Source organism: Aspergillus oryzae, chromosome 8, assembly GCF_000184455.2.
Source record: "Aspergillus oryzae RIB40 DNA, chromosome 8".
Classification (NCBI taxonomy): Eukaryota; Fungi; Ascomycota; class Eurotiomycetes; order Eurotiales; family Aspergillaceae; genus Aspergillus; species Aspergillus oryzae.
In genome coordinates this window covers 827,928-848,914 of record NC_036442.1, presented here as the reverse complement: position 1 = coordinate 848,914, position 20,987 = coordinate 827,928, and the positions used below count along the sequence as shown (strand labels likewise).

Genomic DNA, 20,987 nt, shown 5'->3' with positions numbered 1-20,987 from the left:
CATTAGCATACATATGTTGTTATAGCTACTTTTGTTCTTATACTAAGTAAAAGTGGTGTGCAAAAGATACCACTATTGCAGTGCACCTAATCGAACTGGCAGGAGAGATGGTTATCCAGTTTACATAGAGTGATATCGCCTGGTTACTACTCTAATATCTCCAACGGAAGAGACATTGAAAAACTGCCGGCCAGGCCGCCACAGACCCCAACGTTCCATGTGAAAGAAATCCACCGCGTCATGCAGTGGATACATGGATGGGGAACCGACGGGGGATTCATCCTTTAGAAACTGATTGATAAGATGAACGAACGGTAGATTCATCATCCGGGTGAGGCCAGAGGCAAGAAACAGCGGGCCAAGCCCACCATGGCAATTCATAACGTTATGGTTATAGTAAAAGTCCAGAGAGGTTCTTGCTGTCATTACCTAACTTCCTTTAGGGCGCAATACTACCAAGGAAAATGAGACATCCGCATTCATGTGTCGTTGTAACATACACTAGTATTATCGATCCACTGGTATTTTTGCAAATGTGGTCCGGTGAAAGATAAAATACGGACTGGCCCCATCGTAAAATACCAGACGGGTGGGTCCATTACCGTACCGTGTCGTACAGCAACAGCAGATGTAACCGTGAAAGTTATCTGATCATCTGATAGGGTTAAATGGCAATCGCTTCTGACCGCCACCATACCACACGAGGAAGATTGAGCCGAGTGAATTAGTCTGCGTGGTGGAAGTCTGATATTTATCAATCGCACGCTAGTCGACCTCATGGATCTTTTAGGCTGAGCTTGGGCATGTATACTGGAATGTGTTCCGTATGACTTTCTACGAAAGCGTAAGCTTTCCCAAGGATCACTAAGAAGTCTTGTGCGAGATAGGTTCTCGGTCTGTAACTTCCATTAGTTAGATTGCAGCGCTAAGAGTCGTAACACCACACTAAGTATCTCGGCATAGCCGTTCTTCGATCTCTTGGTTTGCTTGTCAAATTAGCAAGATATACCGCTTTCAGTAATGATTTACCAAGTTGGTTTCCAGGTCAATATCACAAATGTTCATGTAGAAGAGCGTTTTGCCACAGGTTGAGGTGGGCCGGTGAGCCAAGCAGCTATAGGAGATTAAGAGTACTCCAATAGTTATCCTCGCCCGGATATACGCCAGCTTGGGCCTCGTAATCCATCATGGTGGGCCATATGCGCTCCTTCCATCAATTACCGATGTCGCCGGCAATCCTGCCTGCGTTCTATAGTCCTACCGATCGGAGATGGAGACTTGGCGAGAAACCGGCTCCTGGGGCACATAGCAAATATGCAGGTACAGATGTGGCAGCAGCTTCGTCGGGAAATGAGAATTATACTGTTCTCTAGTAGCCACCGTACACTTCATCAACAAAGTCCATCAGCATCGTACATACTACATCCCTTAGACTTCTAGTACTAACTGCTAGAGATTTACCTCCGATTTTACAAGGAAATCGGAGGGGATGCAAAGGAAAGAACGAAGGTCAAAGCCATGAGTGGCGTCGCGCGGTATTACATTAAGTTAGGTCTATCACTAATAGGCGGTACTCCTTGGATATCTTCATTCCCTCCAACCCTGCTGAGAATCACCACCTCCTCGCCCGTTATATAGACTGGTATCTCCTAAACAAAGAATTCAGAAACTTCAAGCAATTCTCTCTTCAACCTCCTAGAAACCCTCATTTTTGGATAGTTCCGTAGTCCGTATCCACGGTACAAAAGATGCTCATCAGATTCGGTCTTTTTTTTAAGGAAGTGCATCGCTTTTTGTTGCTGACATCGGCAAACGAAAAGCATAATCTAGAACAGAATACCCTTGGATTGCTGCTTCGTAAGCTTAATGTCTCTCAGGACAAACATCCAGATAAGCGACAGGGCCATGATAGCCGTTCCCGCAATCAACATGTTCTTCTGCGAGCTGGCGTAAGCAAGGGCAATGGCCTGTCGTTCAGGCGTGCCTCTTTCGTAGCTCAATTGAACGTCAAGATCATCATAGATCGATTCCCAGTCGCTCTTGATGGAGTCAGGCAGAAGACGCTTCAATGCGTCAGGCAAGGTGTGAGTCCAGATAGCACCAGAGATACTACCGCCGATCGCACCACCGATGTTACCAAAGCAGTTGAGGAAGGCAAGAGCCGAGGAGACGTGGTTGTGGTCGGCAGCGGCCTGCACGGCAACCTGTTGACAAATAATCATCGTACCACCGGCAAAGGCAAGGAAGACCTGACACATGATCGTGTAGCCCACGGACCAGCTTGGGTTGCGGAAGTATATCATCAGGCCCACTCCAAGCAGATAAAGAGGCACGGCACCCTGGATCAGCCAGCGGAAGCGACCCGTCTTCATGATCAAGAAACCCACAACGAAAAGCCAAACTCCGGAAACTACGTCGAAAATGCTGCTAATGTATCCAGCGGTTGCAATGCTGGTGCCATAGACGACCTGTAGGTATGATGTGAAGTAGTCGAACCAGCAGTAGTATGCAACTTGGTAGGTAACATCGATAAGACAAGCACCCAAAACCGTTCTGGAGAGAAGGATTTCGTATGGGAGGAAGGGCACCGGGGCGAGGTAGCGTTCGGAAAGACCGAAGGCAATCAGGACGACGAAACCGACAACAAGCATAACGATGATATGAGCAGATGCCCAGTCATCTTCCGCGGAGCCGGCGATAGTGAAGGGGAGGAGGAAAAGAACGAGACCGGCTGCCAGAAGGAAGGTACCCAGAACTACAATCATTAGTTTAATGCCTTTCGTGGCCAGAGCATGAGAGCTTACGATCGAATTCGATGATGTAGTGGATGATGCTCTGCATCAATGTCCTGCCGCTCTTCTCCCTCGGTTTCAGGAGGCCGTTCTTCTTTGCCAGGTGGCGGTTGTACCGAAGGAGACAGAACATCGGGAAGGCAACAACAGGCAGAACAATGGCAAAACAGCCGTATGCCCATCGCCAGTTTGACTCGTAGAAGTGCTCAGAAGCTGCCGAACCTGCATATGCCGTGATGATATAAGGCGAGGAAGTAAATGCGTACGCAAGACCTCGATGGCGCAGCGATGATGTATCAGCTGTGATAACATCGATACTGAAAATTAAACCGGCAAAGCCGATACTGTAGAACACCTTTAGGGTGGTAAGTCTTTTGTCGCGTATGTAAAATTAGAACTTGACCTACCTGGGCTGCACAGTACGTTGCGATATTTGAGCATGTTGCAGACAATACCAAGCCAAGAATGGAGAATAAAACCATGACTAGGAAACCAATGGATCGGTCCCACAGGTTCAGAATTTTCGCAAGTGGCATATAAGTTGCGGCGGACATGACGCTGGAGACGACACTAATGGTCGGAATCAAGGAGTGTGATTCGAATCCACTAGTCACGTAGGCCGATAAGTTCCCAGTAATTGAAGATTGAAAGGCATTCACAAAGTATAGAAGCCACATGCTATTTGTCACTGAATCAGTTGCCGTACCCTCAAAGGTACCTGCTTAAAACTCACAGGATGTAGGCCGATCCCAGGGACCATTTGTTCCATGTTAATGTGATGGCTTCAGCTTGCGCTACACCATCCTGAGCTGTATCATCAGGCACATCTTCCCTTGAAACATCATCATTAACCACTTCTTCTGGGCGTTTTGAGCCTGGATGGATATCTTCATTGGTCCCATATTCCGGAGGGTTCGGATTAGCCTCGGTTGGGCCATCCGATTTCTCAAGGAACTTCTTCTGCCACGAAGACAACATGTTGAGAGTAGAAAATACACTCTACTACACTCTGGTAGGAAGAGATTGCTGCGAGTTGAGACAGAAGTTGTGAGATCTTCGTGGGACAAGCTTCCTGGGCACCGTTTTTCAAGTTGGATGTCTTCGCGACTAAGGCAAACCTAGCAGACCACACCGGAGAACGATCGGACCATGCCTTATCCACCTTGATGGAGCTATTGGTCGTGGCGGAGACCGCGTGGGAAAGATTCGTAAACACTGGCCAATATCCTTACACGCAAGGGGGGGAAAGGTTGGCAGAGCTTTTTTCTAGCTACTAGGGCGGCTGTACCAAATATTTTCCAATACCGAAACTTTCCGTAGACAGCCAGTGACCCGACTGCCTTGCTTATTATCGCCGACACAATCCTGTAATCTGTTAGTCAATAGACATACGTTAGGGTATTCCAATGACTCGTATGACGTTCCATACATACGATACGCCTTGTGGGGGCCCGTATTGTACTGATACCTGGATCATGAACACCGGTAAGTTAGGATACGGTCGGACTTACGTATCATTCATTAATAAATTGATTCATATTTTAATTCTTTTTTTTTATTATTCTGTTCTCGACGCAGTCAGTGGATCCAAGCCGGCATGTTGGTTTCCTATACCGGTTGTCTCCGACTCCTAACCCGTGGTTGAAATTTTCTCTTAAAATTTTTATCAATCTGATAATCTTACGTAACGATACGCCGGTCCCCACTTGACGAGACACCTTCAGGCCCTCAGGCATCACCAGGAATAAGTCACCTTGTCTCGGTGATCACTTTTCCTTTGCGACCTCGGACTCAAATTGAGAGTTCCTTGACATGTGTGTGCATTTTTCTCCCAGGTGACCCATATATTTTCTCCTTCCTACATCGTTGTCGACGAACCTCCGAAGATCAATGACCCCAACGACAATTTTGCAAGCCAAGCACACGACAACGACGATCATAAGGTTGCCAAGGGGAATTGTCGACGCCGGGTCATTATGAAGCTCGGCAAAAAGCTTGCAGGCTACCCCAGCCTACTGCTGGCCGGTAATCCTTCGAAAGTCGACATAGGGAGGCTTTTGTTGGGTATGGTAGCTTCAGCAGCGTCCGGTGTCCCCTTCCCATTAATCGCTATTCTTTTCGGTCAACTGTTAGACGACTTCAACGCCGTAACGTGTGATGAAACCGAATCGACGGGTTCCGATGCCGATTATCAACATGACATTAACGGCAAAATCCTGATCATTGTGTATCTGGCCATTGCTCAATTCGTTGCGATTTATATTCATCTTTCCTGCTGGAGCTTGAACGGCGCTCGGCTAGCGCAGAGACTGCGGGAAACGTATCTTCAAAACTTGCTTCGACAAGAACCTTCATTCTTCGATGATCTACCTCCGGGAGAACTTGCATCTCGGCTTAATGGCGATATCCAGGCGATTCGATCTGGCACGTCGGAGAAAGTGGGGATATGCTTATCGACCTTATCGTTTTTCATCACGGCATATGTCGTTGCTTTCATCAAAGACTACCGGCTGGCAGCAATGTTGATTTCATTAGTTCCCGCCTACTTCCTGATGTCATTTGTTGGAAGCCATTATATTGAAAAATACTCTGGACGTATGTCGGATTATTCCGCGACTGCCGCATCAATCGCTTCCGAGGCGCTCTCCAACACCGTCGTGGTGCAGGCCTTTGGCGCGAGCTACCGACTGGAAGATAAGTTTTCCAAGGCGCTCAAGGCTTCAGAGCAGGAAGGCTTGAAGAAGGCCGCCGCCGTGGGTATACAATCTGGATTCCTGTATTTTATCGCCTATTCTGCGAATGGTCTGGCATTCTGGCAAGGTAGTAGACGTGTTGCGGATGCAGTAGGCTCGGACACTGCTGGTGCCACCGTTGGCGCTACATTTACAGTGATTTTCGTCCTCGTTGAAGCTACCTTGCTTCTGAGTCAGGTTGCTCCATTCCTCCACCTATTCACGGCAGCCGTTGCCTCATACCAAAAGCTGCGTGCAGACATCGACCGTCAGCCGCAAATTGATGCTACTACAGAGTCCGGCATTCGCCTCTCACAGGCAGAAGGTGGATTCGAATTCAAAAATGTCTCTTTCACTTATCCCTCACGTCCCGAGATCACAGTGCTTGACCAGATCAGCCTTTCCATCCCGGCCAACAAGCATACTGCCCTTGTTGGTCTGTCTGGAAGTGGGAAGTCAACCATCGCCGGTTTGGTTACAAGGCTGTACGATCCCACGGAGGGGCAGGTCCTCTTCGACGGCCATGACCTTCGTGAGGTCAACACCCGTGATTTGAGAAGCTTCCTTAGTCTGGTGCAGCAGGAGCCGTCGCTGCTCGATCGGTCGCTTTTGGAAAACATCGCACATGGCTTGATCAATTCGAGCAATCCCAGTCATGCTCATCTGAGGACGACACTTCTTAGCACCGGCCTCACAGATCTGGCAGCAGAAGTCAGGGAAGGTGTGGATCTCATGGCTGCGGCAGAGAAACGAGGCTCGGAAGTTGTTGAAATTGTCAACCTGGTGCGAAAGGCTGCGACGCTTGCTGATGCAGATGGCTTCATCAGTGCACTGCAGTATGGGTACGGTACACTTGTCGGTTCAAGTGGGCGACTGATCAGTGGTGGCCAGAAGCAACGCGTTTCCCTTGCTAGGGCCCTCATCAAGGATCCTGCGGTACTTATATTGGATGAGGCCACAGCCTCTCTCGATTCAAGGAGTGAGCAGCGTATTCAGCGGGCCATCTCAAATATTGCCACTGGTAGAACTATGATCACAATTGCCCATCGTCTGTCCACAATTACCAACGCCGACAATATTATTGTTATGCACAAGGGACATATCGTTGAACAGGGTGATCATGCGACATTAATGGCTAAGAACGGAGCGTACGCTGACCTAGTCAATCTGCAAACTTTGGGTTCCGCCCCCGGCAAGAAAGAAAAGACAGCTAGCGCAGACAACGTCAGCAAGTCTGACCAAGCCTCTTTATCTGACGCTGGTGTTGAGGAAAGTAGTGTCTCGAAAGATGGTCTGGAAACTGCCGAGAAAAAAGAAGTCTTAGCAAGTGCAGCTCCAGTCACCGAGCCTGCTGAACCCGCTGAAGAGGAAGAAGAGCCTGAAACCCCTAAGAAATCTATGTGGGCTTTGTTGCGCGGGTATGCGCCCACATTGAGACCCCATCTGCTTTTCATTTTCCTCGCACTTCTAGGTTCTAGCATTGTCGGCGGTGCCTTCTCTGGCGAAGCCGTGATTTTCGGAAACACTGTCGGAAGTTTGAATCCCTGTCACAGTGAAAGCTATATTCGGAGCGCAGGAAACTTCTTCGGGCTTATGTTCTTCGTACTTGCCATTATCGAATTTTTCGCGAACCTGGTTAGCTGGACCGGGTTTGGCTGGGTATCAGAGAAAATCGTCTTTACAGTCAGAGTCTTGTCATTCCGCTCACTGTTTGAGCAAGATCTCCAGTGGCATCAATCTAATGGTCGGTCACCTGCCTTGCTCCTCTCCTACATTACTCGAGACGGCAATGCCTTGGCGGGACTGAGCGGCTCCGTCATTGGAACGTTGTTCTCTATCACCGTCAACCTTATTGCAGCAATCATTTTAACTCATATTATTGCCTGGAGAATCGCATTGGTTTGCCTGGCTTTAGTACCACTCCTGCTTGGAGCCGGTCTTATGGAGCTTCACGTCCTTGGCAAATTCGAGGAACGCCATGAGAACGCATACACCAAGTCAGTTGACATTGGTGTAGAGGCAGTCACGTCGATCAAGACAATTGCATCCCTTTCTCTTGAAGAGGACACTTTGAGAACTTACCGACGATCCCTAAAAGGACCCCGCAAGGAGACATTTCAAGTCACTCTTCATGCAAGTCTCTGGCAGGCAATGACTTACTTCCTTGGCAACTGCGTCAATGCGTTGGCCTATTGGTGGGGTTCAAAGCAGATCATCAATGGCAACTACACGCAAACACAGTTCCTGATTGTAGTATTCTCGCTCCTGGTCAGCGCACTGCTCTGGAGTCAGATGTTTGCCCTTGCACCGGAGCTTTCCGCCGCCCGAGCGGCGATGGCAAGGATCTTGGGTCTGATTGAGATTGGGTCGGACAAGATGCAAGGACGCGTACCATCTCGTTCACCCACTATCTCTTCTTCTGAGGAGAAAGACGTTGAGACAGCTGAAACAAAATCGGTGTACGTGTCTGGTAACAACCGGGCCTCGAGCGTACAGCTTCGCAATATCCATTTCGCATACCCGGCTCGGCCGGACATAAAGGTACTAAAGGGCTTAGACGTCGATATTCATCCTGGGCAATTCTGCGCCCTTGTCGGACCAAGCGGTGCTGGTAAATCAACCATCATTTCGCTGGTTGAACGGTTGTACACGCCCGAAACCGGATCCATCGTGATCGATGGCGTCGACGTTACCAGGCACCGAGGCGTTGACTTCCGCGACTCTATCGCTCTTGTGCCACAAGAAAGCGTGCTTTTTGAGGGCAGTATTGAGTTCAACATTGGCCTTGGTGCTAGACCAGGACATGAAGCGACTATCGAGGAAATCAAAGAGGCATGCAAGCTTGCCAACATCCACGACGTTATAGAGGCGCTGCCAGAGGGCTACAAGACTCTTTGCGGACCTAATGGTAGCCAGTTCTCGGGAGGTCAGAAGCAGAGGTTGTCTATTGCTCGGGCCCTTGTTCGGAAGCCTAAGCTTCTGATTCTCGATGAATCGACCAGCGCTTTGGACGCTGAATCGGAGAAGCTACTGCAAGACGGACTCGAAAAGGCCGCAAAGGGCATTACTGTCATTGCTATCGCCCATCGTCTTCACACAATTAGAGCAGCAGATGTCATCTTCTTGATTGAAGGGGGTAAATGCATTGATCGCGGATCGCACGAGGAGTTGCTCGAAAGATCGGACAGCTACAGAGCAAACGTCATGCATCAAACAGTGGCCACGTGATCGTGGATTGTGCCGGATAAACCATTGTTGCGATTTTTGGACCATTTTGATTGCATATCTGCAGAGACTGTTTTTAAATTATTCCCCGGATAGACTTTCTATATATTTGTAATAGCGGCACCTTTTTTTAAATCTATATATTATAATATTTCAATTTGTGGTTTTTATGTTTTGCAAGACAATGAGAGAAAAGTACAGTCTAGCCTTCATCTCTACCATAGCTCGGCGGTGGTAAAATCTATGTACCTTGCGTGGTTGAAGATTCAAGCCGCTTGGCTTGACAGCTCAATCACCGAGGTACAAAAGAAAGAACAGTAAGAATTTATTTACACAATTCTTATTGTAATTATTGAATACGTTGTACAAGTCCCGAATATCTCAGCTGAATTGTCCAAAATCTCCAAAACTAAAGGTACAGCTATATGGCCGTATGTATTTTAGGGTTGCACGGACAGAAAATATATCTTAACAACTAGCCCTATTCTCACACTTCTACGGTAGGTAAAATACAACGATAATAATGGTGACTTAAGTTCGAGTCATAAATCTTTAGCTATGGCACAATGACTTCCTCCAACAGACTCTTAATATACAGGTTTGTCCAATATGACCTCATTATACACTGTCCCGTGACTTTTGGGGAAAAACAGCGGGAGGTGCCAAGAACATTTGTTTTAGAGCTGGATTTGACATTTCTAATGATATACTACTAGGATATAACAAGAAAATCGACTCCTAAGAGAAATACATGCAAAAAGAACCAAATGAAATCGTTATCCATGAACCAATGTCGAGGGAGGTATCGGCGACTTTGACCAGTCTTGGGTCTAGAACATGTGACCGTCAATCAACACGTGCTCCGACGGACGCGTCGCCAGCTCCTTGACCGTGGCAGCCAACTCATCAAGGGCTGCGTCCACGAACGCCGCATCTCTTTCACTTCCAGCGACTCCGACATTCAATTGCCCACCACGGACAAATGAAACAACCTTCAAAGGATAAGGGGCATCCCCATCTGGGTTCAGAATATCAACCTTGCAAGTTCCCCCGGCAAAAGGCATGGTGTCAAAATCATCCCAGTCCTGATGATGGACGAGGGAGTCGAAACATGTTGCTTCCGATGACCATTGCGTGCATTTCTTGGAGATCTTATTGAATCCGAGGAAGTCGTGAGCTGCAGATTCGGCGCTTTGCCTCTGAACAAAGCGCAGTAGATCCATCGCGGTCCACTGTGACTGGAACGCGACTCTAATCGGGGTTAATTGGTAGCAGGGACCCATTACATTTTCCACATTTGCGAGGTCGATATTTCGGCCTGAAGTCACGCCACCGAATGTCACGTCGGGTTTTTGGAGACGGCATGCCAGTACCAGTGCCCAAGCTGCGGTGAGCAAGTTCGCAGTCGTGACCTCGTCGAGGTCGAGGGGCTGGGAGACATCGACGGGCTTAGTATGGAATATGGCTTTGTCTGTAGGCTGTACTGACGTTCCCTCCAGAACAGATAGGGATGACCCGTTCAAAAGGTTGCGCCAGTAGTTGATTGCTTTAGTTTGGACACCCTCATCAGAAATCCGTGCAATGTATGCTGAGAACGGCTCGAAGTCGACAATCTTTCCGCCAGTGTACAAAGTTTCCAGATCTTGTAGCAGCCTAGGCAGAGACATTCCGTCGTACTGAGCGTGTGAAAGACCTAAGATGAGGCATTCTTGGCCATCGTTGCCCTCGACATGGAGCAATTTGAAGAAGGACGATCCTAGGTGGAAGGATTCTGTGTGTGATGTACAAAGATCCTTGATGTATGGACCAAGATCCTTATCAGCTTGGTGCATGGCTACAGGAACTTCCAACTCATTCAACACAACCTGGTAGAAAGTAGATTCGTGTTCGATGAAGACAGTGCGCAGAATGTCGTGAGTCTTGACCAGGTCGTTGCAGGCGCGGAACAATTGCTCTCGATCGATGCTTTTGTCCAGGTACAACATAGTATATTGTATCGAGGTGCGCGGTCCCTGGATGGTAGCTCTGACGTCGAGTGCTTGGGAGTCTGTCACCGGACATACGTCCTGGATGGACCACGTAACATCAGCAAGCTTCGGCCGGACAATTTCGGACAAGAACTGCTCTACATCCAAATGGCCCAGAGTCGAGAAAGCCTTGTAAGGCTGGACTTTCTGTTGCGATACCTGGCCCAGTTTCAATACTTTAGCTGCATCACCAAGACGCATGTGTTGGAAGATGTCAGCCACTGACAAACTGTGCCCCTGTGCACGAAGGCTTGAGACCAGTTTCATCGCTAAAACGGAATCACCACCTAGGCGGAAGAAGTTATCGTCGACATCAATCTTCTCGGGACTGATTCCTAGTATCTTTGCCCAGGCGGACCGCAGGATACTCTCTGGAAGGGACATATTAGTTTGCCCTAAGTTCTTCGTCCAGGCCTGCTGGAAGGCTTCACGAAGTTGGGTGAGTACGTGTTTAGGAATATTCGAGGCTAGCTGTTTGAGCAAACTGTGGTTGACTTCACCCACATCAGTGGGCAATTTGTCAAGAACAACGTAGGCTGAGGGCACCATGTATGATGGAAGGGAGTCTTGCATAAACTTGCTGAGTCGCTTCAGTGCAACGAGAAGACTAACGGAAATTGTGGCACGAACAGACGTCGAGAGGTTTTGCGTGTCTGAACCCTCACAAGTGATGTCATATTGCGCCGATAGGAGCTCAACACTGTCTTGCTCAAAAGGCTCTTGCTCTATGAATACGGCCAGCTCTTGTTCTGTTACAGAGTGGGTGTCATCTGAAGATGGTTGGAAGACGGCAGCCGCAGCACGAACATTTGGTGGGAGGTACTTTGAAAAGTGAGATTCGACATCGGCGATATCCACCGCATGCCCGTGAACTGGCACAACATTTTCCTTTCGGCCAACAAATACTAAGCTTCTATCCTCTTGTAAATTAACCATGTCTCCAGTCGGCTGCACTCTTCCCGTCCGGCCTCTAAAATTGGAGCTGCCAGCCACGAGCCAGGAGGGGGATTCAATGGCATCTCCTGAAAGGAAAGCGCCTTCGAGCCAGAGCTCGCCAACACAGCCGATTGGCGATAGCAACGACGGGTTCCTCGGGTCACACACCCAGGAAACCACCGTAGGTGGGTAAACCGATCCTTGCTTGATGTTTGTGTTTGCTCGAAGCCTTCCGGACGATTCATCCAAGGACAAGGGAGCAATTTGATTCCATTGCCAAATCAGATCCAGTTCCGCCTCGGGCAAGCAGGATATCTCGTCTACCCTTCTAGAGAGGCCTTTTGTCAATTGCAAGCAAGCCATTTCGAGCTGCGCGAGGATTCGTTCCATTTGTGGGATCTCCACCAAGGAGCTATCGAAATTTGCGCATATTCTGAAACCACCCTTTCGGATACCACAGCCTAACATAAGCGGATACGGGTTGAAATGCAGCGCTTCACGTACGACGTCTCCGAGCTCAAAGCCAAGTTCGCTGCCCACATACTCCGGCTCTGGCTGGATGACCAAGCCTGTACCAGCTTCACATGCATGTTGCGCGTCTTGGCTGACCTTCCGAATGTTTTGCATCCCCATATGCTGATACGGGGTACGGGCCACAACGCTTTGCTGCACATCCCGCAAATAAGATTCGACTGAGCTGGTTCGAGGTATACGTACGCGGATAGGTACTGTTGCAATCAATGGGCCCACAATGCTTTCCACTCCTGGCAACGAAATGTCTCGCCCGGTAAGTGTTTCGCCGAACACAACATCGTCGCTCCCTGTATACTGCGACGCTACAAGGGCCCAGGCACCGCGAATAAGTGTTGCCAGTGTGAAAGGCCAACCGGAACCTGTCTCGAGCGGTATCTGACGTTCGACCATGGCATTCGGAACGGGCAAGTAGTCTCTCGTGGGCAATCGAGGGAATTGAGGTCCGACCGCGCCTTTTAATTCCCGTCTCCAGAATTCCTGCATGGCAACTTCATCTGTATCGCGTACCCATTTGACGAAGTCTCTGATTTGAGCCTGGGTTTCAATCGACTGGCCTTGCAAGGAATCACTGACATTCTTAAGTATTACTGGCTCTGACCACCCGTCGTAGACCACGTGATGAATCGTCCAGACCATATACCTCGTCTCAGTCTGTGGATCGCTAACTATGGCGTATCGAGCTAGACTTTCTCCAAGACTCATTCTCTCCCTCCGATCAGTCTCTAGGTACTGTACAAGATCGGATGAAGACCTCCAGGAGATAGTTTCCTTTAGCACGACTTGCTGAAGACCACGTTCCTGCAGCTGGGCCACTCGAGTGCGCAGGATGGGGCTTGCCGCGACAACCTCACCCCATGCCTTTTTCCAAGCATCAGAACTGATGTGTGAGGGAATGCGTGCGACTCTCTGGGCAATATATGGCTTGACTGACTTGAGCGAGAAGGTGAAAAGCGACTCTTGCGTGGGTGTACAAGGGTAGATGTCTTCGACGGATGCAGGATCTGATCCGCAGGCTTCTGATGCTTCCAGACAGGCGCTCTCGACAGCTTGAGAGATCATTGAAAATGGCGGTGTTTCTGTCTTTGCCTTTGAGTCGACAATGCTGACGACACTGGCCATCGCTGAGAGAGTAGGGTGGCCAAAGGTGCCAGTGACACTGAGATCGAGACCCTCCGCTCTGCAGACAGACACAAGTCTCATGGCCGCCAGGGAGTCACCACCGAGTGCGAAGAAATTGTCGTTAGGCCGAATGCCTTCGGGATCTAGTTTCAATACTTGGCCCCAACCGTGACGCAACCGTTGCTCAAGGTCCGTTAACTCCCGTGCTGGCCCGTTGTTTGTGCCTTGATCCAACTGTTGTAAGTCTACTGTGGCGCCGAATTCACGGAGCCGTTTGCGGTCCGTCTTTCCCGAAATTAAAACAGGAATGTAATTGACCGAAATATATGCGTTTGGCACCATATAACGCGGCAAAACCTTTGCTATCTCTGCATCGGCTTTGGACAGCGTTTTGCGCAGGTCGTCGGATAGCTCTGCTGACTTTATTTCGGTATCACCATTCTTCTTCGTAGACTGGGACGCAAGGAATGCCACCAACGTGGGCTGACCCCCAGAAGACTGAGGCTTAATCACCTCCACAATCACGGTGATTTCTGCAGTTAGTCTGGCGTTAAGCTGGCTTTCGATTTCGCCCAACTCGACACGTTGTCCACGCAGTTTGACTTGTGTGTCTTTTCTCCCAGCAAAGACGATGCCCCCAGATCCGTCCGGATCATACTTTCCAAGGTCTCCAGTCTTGTACAGACGCCCCGAACGACCAGCGTAGCCATTGTGGCCAGAGACAAGCCAAGCTGGGTCGTGGATGAAAGCCGCTGCGGTTTTGTCTGGATCATTCAAGTAACCCTGTCCTACAATCGGACCTTCAACGAGTAGCTCGCCCACAGCGCCGACTGGCATTAAGACATTGTGGTCGTTAGGGTCGGCAATCCAGATGGCTGCGCCGTTTCCTGTCCCAATAGAGATATAGTCTCTACCAGTGGCAGTATCGCTGTTCACCGTACATCCGATCGTGCACTCACAGGGGCCGTAACCTATGACAATCCTAGTGTCATGGCCCCAGCGCGTCACATCCGTTGCTGCTGCTGCCTCTCCTCCCAGACCAAGAGCACTCAGCGATGCTATTACATCAGGCTCCAGAATTCTGGCCACAGAAGGAGTTATACCTGCGTAGTTGATTTTCATTCTTCGTATCACTTCATTAATATCGTTCAGTCGATCCTCATCGGAGGGAATACAAAGGCAACCGCCGTTTGCCAACGTCAAAAGCATGCTGTCGATACTGACATCGAAAGCGTAGGATGCAAAATCGAGGACCCTGGACTCCTCCGTATAACCCACAGCCTTGGCTCGTGGGAAAGCGCTGCTTGTATATGTTTCGTGAGAGATCTTGACTCCTTTGGGCGTACCCGTGCTGCCAGAAGTGAAGATGATGTACATTAGGGCAGATGAGGGGACTGCCGGCAACAGTGGAAGGGGTTCCGAATTTGACAGGTGTGCAAATGCGTCTGCTTCCACAACGATGTGCTTTCCGTCTGACATGATAGTTGTTGCCAGCTCATGCTGGTTGCGGGACGATACCATTGCCTTCGCACCGACTTGTTTAGCCATGTTCTGCAGACGAGCGAGCGGAAGTGTTGGGTCCATCATCACCAAAGTTCCTCCTGCTTTCATCACCGCAAGTACAGCGACGATTGTCCACCTTGATTTCTCAAAGCAAACCGGTATGAAATCATGTACATCCACACCCATTTTTTTCAACGAGCCTGCCACAAATGTGGAATACTGTTCGATTTGGCCATACGTCAACTCGCCATCCCATGATGAGATCGCCACCTTGTCCGGGAATCTGTTCGATTGTTCGGAAATCACATCGTGCATGCAGAAGTTGTATGAGGGAGGAAGTTCGTGATTCCATTTCCATATCGCATCCAAATCACTCGCGGTTGGCCGAAGGCAGGCTTCAATGGACGCATCGGGATTTGACAGACACATCTTGACAGTGTCGACCAGCGACTTGATGTGTTGTGTTACTGTGAATTCTAACATCGTTTCGGAGCGCCAAGCTGGGCGAATCGCGAGTCGGCCATTCTCAAAGCGTGTCTCGAGGTGAATTGCACCCTTTTTCCGCACCGGTTAGGTACTTGAAATACAACGAAAACTTCATCACTCACTTCATCTTTTACATCTTCTGATGTTTGCGACAGGGAACCCGTACTCAGCAGGAGTGAGGCAGGGTTAGACACAGTCGTACACTCACTTGACGTGACGGTCTTAACATGTTGAGAAATTGCTGCCGTGGCTTGTCCGACACTATCTTGCAATCCTGTCAATAATTCCCCCATCGACAAACATGCTTTTACTGGCTCCTGTTCAGCCCCATTATCTCGCCCCTTGTACGCCCACTCATATTGGACCTGACCACTATCGCGGGTTCGCAAGAGCACAATAAGCCATGAGATAAGCAAAACTTCCTCCTTCATGCTAGTGGGAGTGGTGGGCTCGTCGGCTGCAAGGCCGACGACCTCAAATGATGTGAAACTGTCACCATCAGCCTGACCGGCAGATGATTCGCCAACAGACCCATTTCTGTGTTGGCTTTGATTATGTGTACCATCAACCTGCATAGCCATTCTTCCGGCAGCCCAGCCTACCTGGACTCGAAATCTTGGCGGGGTATAAGGGTACGAAGAGGGGTTAGACCTCGGCCGGCCGTTCAAGTTGCTGGAGCTTTGGACTAGCCGGACCGCACTGAAGTGGTAAGGCGCAAGTTATATAACTAAGCAACCAAGGTTGTGCTAGCATTGTCCTCCACCGACGGACGAGCCGGAAAGTAACCTGAATAACTCCGTACCTGCAGGTACTCTGTAGAGTCTGACCGAGATCGCCATGGCAGGAGGCTGTGGGCTAGTCAGATGCCCACATGTCTCTTGGACGCAAGTAGAGCAGAGTATGTGTATGTACTCCGTATCCGCGTGTCCGATGAACGGATGGGACCCATAATTGCGCAGTGGAAGAGTGTCGGGCCCCAATGCTGTTCAGGTACAATACAGCCTGTACAGTACGAAAATATGGTATGTATGTACGGTATGTCTCGCTTGAGAACTGGAAACAGTAAACAAGTTACAAAACGGTATTTTCAGTTTCTTTTTTCTTTTTACTCGTGAGGGAGCTAAAGTTCTGATACTGGCGTGCGAATTAGGGGTGCCCGCATCACCTGATCATAATACCAGGCGGAAAATGATATCCGTCTTAGCCGCTGAAAATCTGCATCATTTATACACTGGCATAAGACACATTATGGTTGTGTAATATTTGCATATCGTCATGTTGAAATGGCATATATTCATAGCCAAGAGTAAAAAGATCTCGCAGAGAAAAGTCAAGAGCAGAGGACTCTGAACGGAATCTTCGTCTTCTGCTCTTCTTCCCTTTTTCCTTTTCTCTTTTTATTTTTGACAACTCGGATTTTATGCGGGCCAAGACGCCAAGATACAATCCGTACGGGATTTATTACCAAAAAAACCGTGGGCCGACCTATCGGAAATACCCTAGTATCTGATAAATCTTTCTAGGGTACAAATACTGTAACATGTATTCTCCAGTACGGTTAAACACAAAGACGCCAAGATAAGGGTGTATAGCTGATCAGTACTCTGTAGGGAGCAGGATCAACGGTGACAGCCATGTCATGTTAAATATAGAGATGATCTCTGCAGGACCCTGGACCCATTTGGTAGAATGAAAGCTCATGGAGAGGAATGTCGAGAGAAAAATAGTAACAACGACGTTTTAGAGAACCGCCAAGTCCTCTACAGAGTAGTACTCTCCTAACATACTAATTTATTGATACAAGAAATGACCGCCTGACTTAGTGGATTTTTAGTACGATTAATTAATTTATCGTGGTCTTGGTGGCGGTCTTGGCTGTATTGATCCAATTTTGCTCGGAACACTTAGGCGAGAGATTCCCTATCAATCACCATTTCAATCCTTGGTAGATTACAAGTTAGAAGCTCTCCACTTCGGTTTCCGTTTCTCCACAAATGCTCTCACGCCTTCGTGAAAATTCTCCCCAGCCATGAGCTTAGGGTACCACCGGTCTACCAAGGCGGTACTACCTTCTTCCACACTGGCAATCTCCCACGCGTAATGGAGACCCTCCATCGTAACGCGGATGCTGTCCGGGCTATTCTTCGCAATGGCGCTTGCGATCTCCACTGCCGTGGCTACTAGCTGACCATGCTCCACCACGCGATTCACCAACCCCCAACGCTCTAGCTGCGATGCAGGGAAAGTCAGACCACTCAGTGCAATCTCCGCAGCTCGCTGTTTGCCCAGCACCCGAACCAACCGAGGCAGAGAGCCTGCAACAGCAGCAATTCCTCGTTGTACTTCGGGAAGCCCGAAGGAAGCTCGCTCACTGGCGACGACAATATCGCAATTGACTATCATCTCAAATCCGCCTCCGAGACAGTATCCGTTGACGGCGGCGATAATTGGCTTTCCTCCTCGCCGGCGAGGGAGCCCGGCCAGTCCGGGTGCTGTCATTTCATTCGTTTCACCGCGCGCATTGAGTTCGTTCCATTCTGTAGGAAGAGGTTAAATCGATGAGCTACAACAATGACAAAGAGGTGAAGTGTAAGGACAGTTGGCACCTTTGAGATCAGCTCCGGCGCAAAAGGATTCTCCCGTTCCTGTAATTATTGCCACCTGGAGAGTAGACTCCTGATCGAACCAATCCCATAGTCGCTGTATCTCGGCGCTCGTAGCGAGCGGTATGGAATTGCGCTGCTTTGGCCGGTTGAGTGTGAGGAGGAGAATGTTTGGAGCAGGGAATGAGACTAGACAGCCCTGGACTGGTGGATGCTGCATCTCTATCGACATTGTGTATTAATCTATAGACGAATATATCTCGGGGCGGGGAAGAGGAAGTATGTGCTCCGTAGTGTTCGTAGCGAGTGGCTTTACCACGTTTTAAGTAAAGGAGCCCCCGGTACAGTAAAGAAATAATATCTTGGCCAGCTTCACATGGACCAATGCACAATTCTAGCCAAAGTTCCGGCTTTCTTGTGCTCGGCTTTCCGTATAGTGTAAACTTTCTCCACTTAACCGTCCCTGGGCCTCGGAGTTATCTCTCTCCATGTCTTATATATACCAGGCCCAGATCCTTGCGCTTTGAGAGCCACTGTCCTCATTACAAATGCTCAATTGCTCAGATATAAACCAGGGCAACCTTCATATTCACGCAAAAATGAGCCTGTCCCTCGCAGAGTCTACGCCTAAGAGCAAACCATCATATCCTTGGGTGAAACTTCCTCATCCATACCTCACCAGCTACAAAATTCACATTGTTTCTGAATCTACAGCACGAGTGCTTCAGCTCCAATTACATGATTCTTCTCTCGGAAAGCCACTCCCAGAGCCACTGCACAACAATTCCCTCACCTACACAGACGTTTCCTGGGACGAATCCGCCAAGGAAATCCCCGACAATGACAACAGTCCCTGGGCGCGAACCCGCAGAGCGCCAGGAATCTCATTCCATTGGACAAGCCCAGAGGCACCAACTCTCGGCCAGATCTGGAACGTCATCCACGCAACCTTTCTGACACACCCACAATACGAGATCCTGCGCCTAGATTTGATCGGATCCGGTAGCGAGATCATTCGCGATGAATGCATTCGCACCGGCCTGACAGTCCCCTTCCCCTCCCGCCGAGTCCCATTCGGCAACGAAAACAAATCCTCCGACGTCAACACCCTCGTCCTTCTCCGCTCCGCCTTCTGGCAAGGCGCCGCCTCACCACTCGGTCCCCGACCCATCTGGGCCGTCGACCAGGACATTCATGGCCTCCTCCGGAAATCTGTAAGCCAGTATCCAGCCCTCGCACAGAATTATGAGTTCTCGATGAAGTTCCCCGAAGAGCGCATCTACGCTCGTCACCCCATTCGACCTACAAAGCCCACCCCGGGATCCTTGGTCTACAGTCGCTACATCCCGCATCTGGACAAGCATTTCTCCCTCATGGCCGTCGACTGGCAGGACGAGGAGCACCTCCGGCTCTTCAACAAATGGCAAAATGACCCGCGCGTCGCAAAGGGCTGGAACGAGACCGGTACCCTAGACGAACACCGCGAATACCTGCGCCGTCTGCATGAAGATAAACATGTCCTGTGCTTGTTCGGCCGGTTCGACGATTTCAAGTTCGCATACTTCGAAGTTTACTGGGCTAAGGTGCGTCTACACCATCCACTATACATCCCCATCTAACTTTATTATACCTGATTCTAACCCCCCAAACAGGAAGATCACTACGGCGCCCACTACGACGCAGCCGACTACGACCGCGGTCGCCACTCCTTGGTCGGCGAAAGCAGTGTCCGCGGCGCATACCGCGTATACGCCTGGTGGGGTAGCGTAATCCACTACATCTTCCTCGATGAGCCGCGCACGCAGGCCGTGGTCGGCGAGCCGAAGGCGACGAATACAACTGTTTTGTCCTACGAGAATGCCCAAGGATTAACGATTCAAAAATACGTTGACCTTGGTCATAAGCGCTCTGTCCATGTGCATTGCAGTCGCGAGAAGTGGTTCCAGTTGTGTCCGCTTTTCTGGGATGGACGGGAGAGGCCGTTGGAGAGCTCGGATCGTATGGCTTTCGATGCGAAACTTTAGCTTTAGACTTCTTATGGAAGCGAATAGTCTTGTATAATTTGTGATATGCATATACGCGTTATGGATTATTTTCTCATGCTACTGTGATACTATGGTCTATGCTTTGGTCCATTGCTGTAAAGTCAGAGGGATGCTGTAGGGATTATGCTTGTTTATTCAATGAATAGTGACAATGAATAGGCAAAGGGAAGGGCGGTTCGGCAAATCAGATAAGGAAAAACCGAACTGATAATCGGTTAGACAGTTGAACCCCTCGCGAATGATCCGATTATATTCCAGGCGGATACGCCAAGCAAGCGAGTCCTCTTGCCCAGGAACTAGTGGATTGTTAAGCGAGAGGTCAGATTTTTCTTTGTTCAAACACCTAGGATCTCGCTGCGTTCGGCTTTGTTATTCAAAATCGGCATCTAGCTACCAGGGCAGATAGTGTAAATCAATTACTGCTTTGGATAGGGCTACAGTAAACACCCCGTTTACCCAGAGCAACGGGTATAGGTGGGCCAGCTGTCAATGTCGATGATCGAGCAACGATACCGGACTAGAGTTACCTACTTTACCGGAACTCGGGTGTACGAGCGGAAGCGAACTAACCTCCGATCGCTTGTGAGAGAAAACAGAAAACAAAAAAGGATATTGCAAACCTAAATAAAAGTGCAGGTTACACCCGCCAAGGCCACCAATCGGAACATTGACGCGGCCTATCAATCTAATCAGATAATTTTATCAGATAAGCTAATACCAATGGAGCATCGACCTCCGAATCTCTGAAACAAATGTCTCTCGCCGAGACTCTAGACTGCTCTAGTAAAAACATTCGACCCCAGTTATCCGCCGAACTTCATTCCGGTTTTTATTCCCTCATCGAGTCAATGATTGACGAGCGGGACGTTCCGACCAGACTTGCACCTCTCCGCATCCTGTTTTGGTTCGGTGTGGTGGGTATTGGGAGAAGAATTATCTGATCCGTGATTTAGTGGGATGCTTTGTTGTGGACCGGGTTTTTGTT

General features: G+C 49.3%; 5 protein-coding genes across 5 annotated transcripts; 2 read left to right on the top strand and 3 right to left on the bottom strand.

Moving 5' to 3' along the window:
* Window positions 1-1,826: 1,826 nt before the first annotated feature.
* Window positions 1,827-3,770, bottom strand: mirD (putative MFS siderophore iron transporter; the record flags this gene model as incomplete). Its single annotated transcript, XM_001826709.3, has 4 exons — window positions 1,827-2,755; window positions 2,805-3,147; window positions 3,200-3,470; window positions 3,526-3,770. 4 exons carry the CDS (start codon window positions 3,768-3,770, stop codon window positions 1,827-1,829), a joined length of 1,788 nt encoding a protein of 595 aa, XP_001826761.1.
* Window positions 3,771-4,768: 998 nt separating this feature from the next.
* Window positions 4,769-8,752, top strand: AO090103000166 (ABC transporter ATP-binding protein; the record flags this gene model as incomplete). The annotated part of the gene is made up of 1 exon (XM_001826710.3): window positions 4,769-8,752. One exon carries the CDS (start codon window positions 4,769-4,771, stop codon window positions 8,750-8,752), a length of 3,984 nt encoding a protein of 1,327 aa, XP_001826762.1.
* Window positions 8,753-9,579: 827 nt separating this feature from the next.
* sidD (nonribosomal peptide synthase SidD) lies at window positions 9,580-15,351 on the bottom strand (the record flags this gene model as incomplete). The annotated part of the gene is made up of 1 exon (XM_001826711.3): window positions 9,580-15,351. One exon carries the CDS (start codon window positions 15,349-15,351, stop codon window positions 9,580-9,582), a length of 5,772 nt encoding a protein of 1,923 aa, XP_001826763.3.
* Window positions 15,352-17,304: 1,953 nt separating this feature from the next.
* Window positions 17,305-18,189, bottom strand: sidH (enoyl-CoA hydratase/isomerase family protein; the record flags this gene model as incomplete). Its single annotated transcript, XM_001826712.1, has 2 exons — window positions 17,305-17,891; window positions 17,961-18,189. The coding sequence occupies 2 exons, from the start codon at window positions 18,187-18,189 to the stop codon at window positions 17,305-17,307; spliced, it is 816 nt and encodes a 271-aa protein (XP_001826764.1).
* A 367-nt stretch (window positions 18,190-18,556) lies between these two features.
* AO090103000169 (GNAT family N-acetyltransferase) lies at window positions 18,557-19,981 on the top strand (the record flags this gene model as incomplete). The annotated part of the gene is made up of 2 exons (XM_001826713.1): window positions 18,557-19,540; window positions 19,610-19,981. 2 exons carry the CDS (start codon window positions 18,557-18,559, stop codon window positions 19,979-19,981), a joined length of 1,356 nt encoding a protein of 451 aa, XP_001826765.1.
* Between the last annotated feature and the right edge of the window lie 1,006 nt (window positions 19,982-20,987).